Source organism: Thamnophis sirtalis, unplaced genomic scaffold, assembly GCF_051295495.1.
Source record: "Thamnophis sirtalis isolate CommonGarterSnake01/CBP01778 unplaced genomic scaffold, rThaSir2_p1.2 scaffold_2, whole genome shotgun sequence".
In the NCBI taxonomy this organism is placed as follows: domain Eukaryota; kingdom Metazoa; phylum Chordata; class Lepidosauria; order Squamata; family Natricidae; genus Thamnophis; species Thamnophis sirtalis.
This window is the reverse complement of record NW_028261382.1, coordinates 107,682,936-107,694,968: the sequence shown is the minus strand read 5'-3', so window position 1 is coordinate 107,694,968 and position 12,033 is coordinate 107,682,936. Positions and strand designations below refer to the sequence as shown.

At 45.6% G+C, this 12,033-nt stretch overlaps 1 protein-coding gene across 5 annotated transcripts in view; it reads left to right on the top strand.

The window, feature by feature from the left end:
• KHDRBS3 (KH RNA binding domain containing, signal transduction associated 3) overlaps positions 1-12,033 on the top strand; it is a 131,543-nt gene that overhangs the window by 88,388 nt on the left and 31,122 nt on the right. For all 5 annotated transcript variants that reach the window (XR_015695589.1, XR_015695591.1, XR_015695592.1 and 2 more), the window contains exons 6-7: positions 3,319-3,511; positions 11,502-11,584. Coding sequence is in view for 1 of the 5 variants with exons in the window: in XM_087706659.1 (XP_087562785.1) it covers positions 3,319-3,511; positions 11,502-11,584 (276 nt within the window). In the remaining 4 variants the exon portion in view is untranslated. The remainder of the gene's footprint in view (positions 1-3,318; positions 3,512-11,501; positions 11,585-12,033) is intronic.

Here is a 12,033-nt window from a genome sequence, read left to right as displayed (position 1 = left end):
AAGCATTGATCGCTGAAGTCATCTTCAAACTGCTCATCATCTTGTCTGCTTTATCTGCTGCTGCTTCTGCAATAAGAAAGAAAAAGAAAAATGAGAAAAACCTTGCGGATAGTGCACTCTTCCATGTCTTCTGTTTGCTTTTTAATGTGTTTTTTCTTCTTCTTTTAATGCCGTTCCTTGAATTAGACAGGCTGTGAGCCCCTTGATCTGATACTCAAGAACAGAGCTGCTGCTAGCTCTCCTATTTTTCTTTTTTTCAAAACCAGATTTTTTTCCCCCCTCTCCTTTGCTTTGGTTAAAATCCTTTAAATTTTGTTTCTGGAGCATAAAAATAAGCTTTTTAATCTCCCTATTCCTTAAAGCAGACAAGAAAAGCGGTATTTCTTAGTGACAATCTTTATATCCACGTTTGTGTGACTGTACGTCTGTACATTGAGGCTCCTTCTGAAGAGACAGATAAAAATCGTATTTTTGCAAGGGTTTTTTCCCATCCGAAGGGTTATAGAATAAGAATAGAATGGAATGGAATAGAATAACAGGGTTGGAAGGGACACTGGAGGTCTTCTAGTCCAACCCCCTGCTTAGTCAGGAAACCCTACACCACTTCAGACAAATGGCTATCCAACATCTTCTTAAAAACGTCCAGTGTTGGGGCATTCACAACTTCTGGAGGCAAGTTGTTCCACTGATTAATTGTTCTAAGTGTCAGGAAATTTCTTCTCAGTTCTAAGTTGCTTCTCTCCTTGATTAGTTTCCACCCATTGCTTCTTGTTCTACCCTCAGGTGCCTTGGAGAATAGTTTGACTCCCTCTTCTTTCTGGCAGCCCCTGAGATATTGGAAGACTGCTATCATGTCTCCCCTAGTCCTTCTTTTCATTAAACTAGACATACCCAGTTCCTGCAACTGTTCTTCATACATTTTAGCCTCCAGTCCCCTAATCATCTTTGTTGCTCTTCTCTGCCCTCTTTCTAGAGTCTCCACATCTTTTATACATCGTGGTGACCAAAACTGAATCTAGTATTCCAAGTGTGGCCTTACCAAGGCATTATAAAGTGGTATTAACACTTCACGTGATCTTGATTCTATCCCTCTGTTTATGCAGCCTAGAACTGTGTTGGCTTTTTTGGCAGCTGCTGCACACGGCTGGCTCCTATTTAAATGGTTGTCCACTAGGACTCCAAGATCCCTTTCACAGTTACTATTGTTGAGCAAGGTACCACCTATACTGTACCTGTGCATTTCGTTTTACTTGCCTAAATGTAGAACCTTACTCTTTTCACCATTGAGTTGCAGGCAACTCTCTGACCCAGTAGATTGCATCTTTCTCTAATGCATTTCATCATGCATGTCTGTTAAGTGCACGAGGCCAGGTCTTACCTTTATTAAAGCATTTCATATGGCAGTTTGCATCATCTCTCACCTCAAGCCAGGTTTGGGGAGAAGCCCACCACAAATGAAATATATGTGACAAAATACAGCCGGAAGGACTTGTAATCAATCTAAAATTGGAAGCTTATATCACCATCCGTGGGGGGGGGAATGCATGTTCCTCTTAATGAGCGTTTGAGAAGATCATTACCAGTCTCCAAGTTACTGATCTATTTTTTCCTTTCCGAAACTATTACATCAGATTTGCTTTTGACCACAACTTGGAAGTTTTCAGAAGTAGGTGCCCCATCACTGGAGGCTTTCACAAAGAGACTGGAGAACCATTGGTCTGAAATAGTATTGTAGAACAGTGTGTTCTGAGCACGGCTTCCCAAGAGCATGAAACAAATGCTTGGTCCCAACAAAAACCCCTTTTATTAATTGACTGTGAATTCTGCTCATTCACATCCAGCAAAGTCTTTCAAGGGAGGATTTATAGTCACAGACATTATCTGGCTTGGAGAGCTGACAGGCTGATATATGCAAAACTAGCCCAGGAATATCGGAGAGTCACAAACCAATGAAGCGAATTAATTGTCTCCTGCAAGCTCCACTCCCCTTTCGCTCCTCTTTTATTTCCTCTGGGAGGGGCCATTCATCCACCTGTGGCCTTCCTCCCAAGTCAACCCCTGTTTTTTAGCTGTTCCCTTCTTCTAGCAACTCTGCACATGCGCATACTCAGAACAGGCTCCAGCTGCTCTTTGCCTCACTGACTCTGAAGATAGCTGATAGCCTCCAACACAGAGCCCTCATCAGAGCCTTCCCCAGACTCCAGGACTGGCCCATGTTCCTCTCCAATCTTCTCACTGTCTGAATCTGCTGCCAACTGCGCTGGGTGCTGGTGGGCCACAACAATAGAAGACAGGCCGGAAGAAGTGACTTTCGGTTTGCTCGTAGGGTCGTTTTTCGTCCTCCAGAGCCTTCAGGCAAGCTCCGGTGGGCTTAAACCAGCCCTACGAGCAAACCAGAAGTCCATTCCCAAACTTCCGGTTTGCCCATAGGGCTGGGTTTTCGTGCTCCGGAGGCTTCAGGGAAGCTCCTGAAGCCTCCGGGGGTAGGGTGGCTGTTTTCGTCCTCCCCAAGCTCCTATAAAGCCTCTGGCGCTTGGGGAGGGTGAAAAATGGCTTTAAAAAAAGGCTGAACTCAGCTGGCCAGTGCGCACATGCCCGCTGGCCAGCTGACAAATGGCTACGCATGCCATAGGTTCGCCATCCTGGCCCTATACAATTTTGAAGAAGTGGCTCTCCAGTCTCTTTTTTAAAATGAGTTATGAGTTATAAAAGTTTATTTATATGCCGCCCTTTTCCCTGGGGGGACTCAGGGCGGCTTACAATTCGAGGGAGGGGGGAAACAAACATTTAACACATAGGAACAATACATAATTAAAAAGTGCAACATTCATACCATTCGGGTGGGTTACAATCTTTAGCCCCAGGCCTGACGGGATAGCCAGATTTTAAGGGCTGTGCGGAAGGTCTGGAGGGTGGTGAGGGTACGAATCTCCACAGGGAGATCGTTCCAAAGGGTCGGAGCTGCTACCGAGAAGGCTCTCCTCCGCGTAGTTGCCAGTCGACACTGACCGGCAGATGGAACTCGGAGGAGGCCTAATCTATGTGATCTAATTGGCCGCACGGAGGTAATTGGCAGTAGGCGGTCTCTCAAGTACCCAGATCCACTACCATAAAACCCTCAAGTGATGAAGCACCCACAACCTCTTAAAGCAAGCCACTGGTTAATTGTTCTCACTGGGGATTAAAAATGGGGCTAGGTGGAATGAATCATAAATAATTCCTCACTGATCTTTGTGTCCAACTTGGAAGAGTTTGTGGGAGGTTCTAAAACTCAGAAGGTGCACTTTTCATGTCTCTTCCCTCTTTCCTTTCCCCTAGGGCACGTGGGGCCGTGCTGCCCCCACCCTCCAGCATTCCAAGAGGGGCACCAGCGCCCCGGGGAGTCCCCTCCAGCAGAGGTCCCGTCAGTCGCGGTCGTAGCCTTATCACTCCCAGAGCAAGAGGCGTTCCGCCATCGGCAGGTTACCGACCTCTCCCGCCACTCCCGGCACAAGATACCTACGGGGAATATGTGAGTACTGTCCTCTCAAAGTAATGGACGTGTGCCCGAGTTATTACGGAAACTGGCTGACCTTTACATGCCTGCCTTGATATATGGGCTTAACCACCACGTATTTAAATGATGGTTCAAAGTTTAACAACAAAAGCACTCTGAAAACGTGACCTATGACCAGTTTTCACACTTCAAAAACCATTCCGGCATCCCCACGGTTACGTGACCGAAATTGAGATACTTGGCAACTGGCATGTCTTTGGAGTGTGCTGAGCTTAGGTGACCATAACCTTTTTGAGACCTTCTGGTAAGCAAAATCACCTCACAATTGTGTTAGTGGCTTTACAACTGCGGTGATTCACGTAACAACTGTGGCAAGAAAGGGCGTCGGATGCGGCAAAAACCCACTTAGCCAACGTCTTGTTTAGCAATGGAAATTCTGGTCGTAAGTCAAGGGTGACCTATAATCTGATGGTCAGGCAGAGTTCCGAGCCCCATAATGCTGTAATACTTTCTTTGCAACCTTTCAAGGTAGGGCACGTTTTGCCGTTAATTGGGAAGCAGGTGACACTTGATCCCCACCTCCTCCTGCTTGGAACAAGATAATATGGTGGAGGAGAAAATTAGCAACTTCTCTTGGACAGTTTCCGTGTGAACCATAGGAAGCGAGGGAGCTCCATTTGGGCTGGATAGAACCAGTTGCAACTCTCTGCATTCAGGGAATCCTTTTGCGTGGCTGCCCCAGAACGTGTTAATCATTGTCTGAGGTGCTTTTTCAGTTAATGGAGTTGGGTGATACTGTTGCACAGGTATTCTGGGCTTAGGTCCACAACGGGGACCAGAATTTTCATTGCTCAACAAGCTGATTGTCTGGCCCAATTTTCCCGCGACTAGCCCCAGCTAATCCCTCAGGAAAGCTAAACTTCTTGAATCCATTAAGTTGAATCGAAAGAACGTTTGCTGAGAGAAAGTGGTTGCAGTAGAGCAAGTCAGAATCTGAAAAGTCCCGTGCGAAGCACAAAGCAATTCTTCTGTTTCCCCCAAACCCAACCCCCCGCCCCCTGACCAGTCCACCAATGTAGCCAATGTGATGCCAGAAGGTTGTTTCGAGAACGCTGAGGTGCTAGGCACAGAACAGTTCACAGTTCAGGGCACGTAGGCCTTGAAAACGGGCTAGAACCGGCTGGGAGGGAGTCTGCTTCATCTCCTAAGACAATCCCCCCTCCCAAATTCCTAATTCAGTTGCAGCAAAAACGAAAGTGTGTGAAAAGTGCCAGCAAGCCTTCTCCCCCTCCTCCCCATCTCCAACAGAAAGGCAGGACACAATGGTGTGCCTGACCCAGTTATTAAGCAAATCCGACATTTTCCATTGACTTGGCTTGCCAGAAGCCAACTGGAAAAGTTGCAAATGGGTGTCACATGACCGTGGTCCGTGTAAATGCGTGGCAATTGCCAAGGGCCCAAATTTTGATCATGTCACCACGGAGATGCGATGACAATCACCATTATTTTTTTGTCAGTGAACAACTGCTAAACAAATCGTTGTAAGTAAAGGACTTATCGGTATCCTGACGATGGTGTCGCAGAAACTCAGTGCAGAGTGTAACCTACTCTCAGAATACAGCCCCTCATGATACTACCAGTTTATGCAGGAACTTCCCAAAGTTGGCTGTCACTCAGGGGTGAGATTCAAACATTTAAGCAACTGGTTCTCTGTCCGGTTGCTGGGTGGGCATGGCCATTGAGGGTGTGGCCTACTCAGGCTCCTGCACCATGGGGGGTGGAGTTTTCTTGAGCCTCTGGGAAGGCGAAAATGGCCTCTCCAGGGGCTGGAAACAACCCCGTTTCCAGACTTCTGGAACTTCTGGGAGGCCTGTTTTTCGCCCTCCCAGAGCTTCTGTGCAAGCCTTGCACTTACTTGGCATCCAAAACAGGCTAAATGGAGACTCCCAGGAGGGGACAGAACAGAGTGGGCATGGCCAGCCAGTCCTTGAGAGACCGCCTGCTGCCAATTACCTCCAACAGACCTATTAGATCCCACAGATTAGGCCTCCTCCGAATTCCATCTACTGGCCAATGCCGATTGGCTACCACCCGGAGGAGGGCCTTCTCTGTGGCTGCTCCGGCCCTCTGGAACGAGCTCCATGTGGAGATTCAGACCCTCACCACCCTTCAGACTTTCCGCAAAGCCCTTAAAACCTGGTTGTTCCGACAGGCCTGGGGCTGACAAATTCCCGTCCCCGCTCGAATTGTGTGGTTGTTGAGTGTTTTTAAATTGTTTGTAGTAGTTGTCCATTGTTTTTTTCCCCTGTTTGTATTCCCCCCCCCCCTATTTTGGTTTGTGAGCCGCCCTGAGTCCCTCTGGGAATAGGGCAGCATAGAAATGCAAATAATCAAATCAAATCAAAATCTTGCAACTACTCCTTCAGGGAACCAGATGTAAAATTAGCATCCAGTTCACCTGAACGGGTCTGAACCGGCTGAATCCCAGCCCTGTCTGTCACTACTCTTGTCTTCCTTTTGCAGGGGACGGCCAACCTTTCTGATCACAAAACCGTTTCCTTAATTCCCGATTAAACTTTTTGAAATGCAGCCTGCAGTGGGGGCTTTCAAGAAACGCCACCCAGATCATAGCTCCGATCTGGATGATTAACTACATCAAACCGATCAATGAATAAAATGCAGGCGGTTTGTTAGTTAATAACCTTCAAACCAACTGTTTCTCATTAGATCCGTTTTTGCAAAGTGGTCTCGTGGCACACTTTGACTTGTTGACAGCAGCATCTGTTGGAAAACAGATTGCAAGAATTAAAACGTTTAGAGCTATACCCCATTGTACTGCTAGCCAGATGAAGAATGTCTTAGATAACCAAGGAAAATGGTCCTAACGTTAGATTTATGAAACGAAGGCAACCTCAAGAAAGCCTTTTTTAAAAACGATGAAAAGTTGGTAGGTGAAATGTTCCAAGTCTGGAGATAATTGAGCATCATACATTGAGCGATCCGGCTGAATCTGCAAAGGGTAATGCTTGTATCATGTTTTCCTAAATATTAGTTCCATGTTTCTCCTCACATCTGAAATGAGCAAAATTAACTCAGTGAGATACTTTTATATTTAAAGGATGGCTCGTGTCAAAAAAACAATCATGAAGTTGTTCGAAGTGCTGGGATTCTAAGGGAAATATTTGGGTGACCTTGGGCACAATCCCTGTCTGAATTCTTAGCAGAAAAAAATAAATTAAATCCGCAGAAAATAAATATTAAGTGTTCCCCCTGAATTTTAATATCTTTGTTGGCTGTGGGTTTCTGTGAGCAGGAGGAAGCTTAACATAGAGGCAGGTATATGAATTTACAAGTCTAACACTATTATTTTTGAGCAGACTGTAAAATCTTTAATAAAAAAGTAACAGATTTATCTTGCATTGTTTCCTTGGAAGATTTCACCAGAAATTTATCAAATTAGCAAGTACAAATTGGGTTTCCCCAAAAATAAGACAGTCTTATTTTCTTTTAAACCCCCGAAATAAGCGCTTGGCCTTATTTTCGGGGAGGTCTTATTTTTGAGGTGCAGGAGGCGGCGAGCGTGGTCACCTCATGGCTGCTGCTGTGTTGCAATATTTTCGGGGGAGGGCTTATTTTAGCACATGCGCTCAAAAGCTCGATGGGGCTTATTCGGGGAGGTCTTATTTACAGGGAAACAGGAAATTAGCTTAAATAAATCCAATAAGGGCCCTGCAAATTTTGTGAAAGAAGGTTGTTGAATTGGGACCGCAGGTCGCTGCAACCAGTTGTAAATGTGAGCCTGTTGCTAAGCGTCCAAATTTTAATCACGTGACTTTGGGGCGTGACCCGTCAAAACCGCGGAGGACAAAATTGTGCTCGACGAAAGCGCGCATGTGACGTCATCACAGCGCAATGAAAAAAAATCAAAAAATTGAAATAAAATTACAATTAAAGCAAGCCGATTCACATAAAGGTAAGGGTTAGGGTTAGGGTTAGGGTTAGGGTTAGGTTAAGGGTTAGGGTTAGTTTTAGAGCGTTAGGGTTACGTTTAGCGTTAGGTTTAGCGTTACGTTAACGGTTAGGTTTAGGGTTAGATTTAGGGTTAGGGTTAGGGTTAGGTTTGGGGGGGGTTAGGGTAAGGTTTTCGCTTTATTTTTACATTTTTCGATCACAGCGCGATGTTTTCGTCGCACTGTGATGACGTCAAATGCGCGCTTTCGTCGAGCGTGATTTTGTCCTCCGCGGTTTTGTGGTGGAACCACGTTGGGGATGATATGAATCGGAACAGAGGTGGAGCTAGAATGCAGGTTCCTGGGCCTAAGGAGTTTGGTTTACACTGGTAATTCCAGATCGATTTCCAAGCGCTGCATGGGATCAATTCGAATGCCAATTTATTAGAAAGGGAAAAGGAGAAAGCCAGCAATCCTCTTCCCAATTACTCCTTTAAATCCAATTAGCGACGTGGAAACCAGGCATCTGTTTGGGAGATTAGTCAACTGGTTATCTCGGGAGGCTGTTTGGCAGAGCCGCAAGCTGGATTCAGGAGGTATCAGCCAACACTTGACAAGCACTTGCAACACCTGGTAGAAAAGTGTTCCAACTACCTTTAAAGAATGCTGTCTCTTAGCCCTAGTCATAGATTTAAGGGGAGCACCATCCCTCAATAAGCTTTGGGCAAAACTTGGAGCTTCCTACTTAAATCACCATCTTCAAACAGTTTTTGCCCTCCCCAGGATTCTTCAGGAAAGCCTCCGGAGGCTGGGCAGGGCGAAAAACAGGCCCAACGGGCCAATCGGAAGTTCTGGAACGATCCGTTCTTGGCTTCTGGAGGGCTGGAGGATGTTGTTTTCACCCTCCCCAGGATTCAGGAAAGCCTCCAGAGCCTGGGGAGGGGTCATGCAGGCGGGGGTTGTGTGTGCATACGCAGGTGGGTGTGGAGGATTGAATTGGTGAGTGCGCAATAGTGACACACCATAAGAAAAAGGTTCACCATCACTGGCATAGGACCTCCTGCGTGTGTAGCGGATTGGAATAGAAGACCTCCAAGGTCCCTTTCACTATTCTGTTAATTCTGTTACATCAAAATGCTCAAGGCGGATTCAATGCAATTTGTTTTCCATTCTTCTCCCCTGCAAAGATGCATCCCCTTCTTTTCATTTCCGTATTCCTTCCATCATTTCAGCAAAACTCGAATTTTCCAGAGTCGTCCAACAGCCGGGTCTCAATCTTCTTTACGCAGTCCTTTTGAGCACACGAATGTAAGGCAGAGGCTCTAAGGTCTTGCCTGGGATTGCAGAGAGGGAAGGCTGGCCCTCAACTATGATACAACAAAAACAATCCTGGTTACCAAGAGACTGGCCAGCTGCAGGCATTGCTGAAGCTTTAATGGCTTCTGCAGGGCACAAACTGAACATCCAAGATTTTGATTCTTACCTGTGTGGAGAAGGGGTTGCTGTGTAGGCCAGTGGATTTGCTAACACTCGTAGTTGGGCTTGTGATTACATCTCCACCACTAAATGAGTCACAACAGAAGCCGTTTGTGCCTTACATAAGTCACAGATTGGTCTTTCTAGAAGAAGTCCAGTTTAATTTTTTTTAGAGCATGTTTAGAGTGTCTTGGTGAATCTCCGAGCCTTAACTTGGTTTGGTATTTGGATTGCCATATTTTTTGGAGTATAAGATGCACCTTTTTCCCCTAAAAAAGGGTGAAAATCTGCATGCGTCTTATACACTGAATACAACATTTTCTGCCTCCGGAAACCCAGCCCTGCGCATCCCGTTCTTCGCAAAAATGGACGTGCAGAGGGTTTGGAAGGCCTACAAAGTGATCCTCAGGGCTGGGGAGGACAAAAATGGGAGAAAAATGGGCCTGTATTTCACAAAAAAAGGAGGCAGAGGGTTTGGGAGGCCTGTAGAGTGCTCCTGGGGGCTGGGGAGGGCAAAACCTTTTTTTTTTTTAATTACCTCTTCAAAATCTTGGTGTGTCTTATACTCTGGTGTGACTTATAGTCTGAAAAATACGGTACTTTCTTTAATAGCTTGGGTACTATTTTGCCATTCAAAGTGCTGGCTAACATTGATCTTGATTGGTGACGCCTTTGTTTCTTTGCTCATTCAGAATAACTTTCTATTGTCTTGAAGGAAAGGAATTGATTTGGATGTAAAATCCTGTGGTGTCTCGGCCCAAGCGTTGATCCTTCTTGTCTCATGAGAGAGCCCTGGTGAAGCAGTGGATCCTTGTTGCTAATCTTTAGAAAGATTTGAGTACAGTTTGCACCTCATACGTTGCTTGGAAAACAGTGGTGGGATTCACATAATTTAACAACCGGTTCTCTGCCCTAATGACCAGCTGGGTAGATGGGGGTTTGGTGGTCATGTGACTGTGTGGGCATGGCCAACTCAACGTTCCTCAAGTCGATGGGCGCTTCGCCTTAGCTGTGACAATGTAATAAGGGTTAACCAGAAAGGCATCTTCTGTAAGCAGGGCAATAAAGATGAGGCTAGAAATAACACCAGAAAGTTTCCTTCCTGCCTTCCTTACAGGATTAGCCCTGCAAAGTGGAAAAAAACAAAAGGAGTTTTCTTCCAACAACTGGTTCTCCGAACTGCTTAGAAAGTTAACAACCGGTTCTCCCGAATAGGTGCGAACTGGCTGAATCCCACCACTGTTGGAAAGCCATTTATTCCAGCCAATAACCTAGCAAACGTAGGGAGATTCTTACCTAAGATCAGGTTAAATTCTCTCCCTTCATGTTAATATTAATGGAAGGATCATTTGATAAGGTTCCTGTGCCGTAGTGTTTATGCCCTTCATATTAATTGGGAAAATTAATATGGGAAAATTAAGACGGTCACACATGCTATTTCTTTATTCTTTTTATCTAATTCTGGGGCGATTGATTGAAAATAATGTTCTCTGCATATTACTCTCCGAATTTCTAAAGAAAATACCAAATTCTGTCTCTAGTCATTGCTTCTTGGGATACTGGGGAAATTGGTTCAGTAAGTAGTTTGATATATGTCACATATAGTATATTCATAATAAACATTTTCAAACTAGGTAGTATATTTATTTTAGCATCTGTTTTACTTCTCCCATCGGTGCTTTTTCAAAAGGCAACTGGATTCTTGGTTTTTCCTTAAGCGTTTTATTTCTCATTGAAGAAGCTTCTTCAGTTCAGAACCGAAGATGCTTCTTGGATGAGAAGCAAAACATCTTCAAGAACAAACCAGAAAGTCCAGTTGCCTCTTGAAAAAGCACTTTTGGCGCAGCCATGACCTGGATGTCTGAGAATCTCCATAGACATCTGTTTAGCTTAATTCCCTCCCTCCCCTTCTTATTTATTTTCCCTTGTCCAATGCAGTTAATTTGACCATAAGTAAACATGAAGTGGGACGCGCTGGCTCAGTGGCTAAGATGCTGAACTTGTCAATCAGAAAGGTCAGCAGTTTGGCAGTTCGAATCCCTAGCGCTGCATAATGGAGTGAGCTCCCGTTACTTGTCCCAGCTTCTGCCAACCTAGCAGTTCGAAAGCATGTAAAAAATGCAAGTAGAAAAATAGGGACCACCTTTGGTGGGAAGGTAACAGTGTTCTATGTGCCTTCGGCGTTTAGTCATACCGGCCACATGATCACGGAGATGTTTTCGGAAAGCGCTGGCTCTTCGGCTTTGAAATGGTGATGAAACTGCCCTCTAGAGTCCGGAAAGACTAGCGCTATGTGTGAGGGGAACCTTTAACTAAAGATGAAGTAATTCTCTTGATTAGTAGCTTCCCATATCCTCCCAATCACATGCTACTCAGATTTTGCTTGCCACGGGACCAGCCATTCCATTTTCCTTCTTTTGAGACCACTGAACTTTTACTGAGTACTTAATCAGTCTTGCCAGCATCTCTCTGTGAATTTAGGTTTCCAGGAAAGATTTTTTTTTTCAGACAGACAAAAGTGATGTTCTGATATAACTCTTGAATTGTAATGCTGCCTTTATGTGGGCGTTTCTTTACAGGAATATGATGATGGATACGGCACTTCGTATGATGAACAGAGCTACGATTCCTATGATAACAGCTATAGCACTTCGGCACAAAGGTAAGGAAAATAACGCATCTCACGTTGTTCCTTAGCTGGAATCACCCTTTTAACAGGGTTAGACGTTTCAGCTGTGTAGGTGACTGGGTTGAAGGATCGTTTTGTCCGTTGAAGATGTCAGAGAGCTAATGGGGTTGTTGGGGTCGAAAGAACAAAGCAGGGGTGTCAAACTCAAGGACCGGAGGCCAGATCCGGCCCGCGGGATGCTTAGATCTGGCCCGCAGGACCACCTCGAAAGAGCAAAGGAGCACCCCATGGTGCCTCTGCCAGCAAAAACAGAGCTCGGCAGGGACACGGGCTCCATTTTCTCTGGCAGAGCGTTGCACGAGGCCATCGCAGCCGAAAACGGAATTCGGAAGCCCACTTTCACTGGCAAAGTGTTTGGGCCACCACTGGCGCCCCTCACACGAGTGACATCGAGCTGGCCACGCACCCCCTTGCCCTCCCGA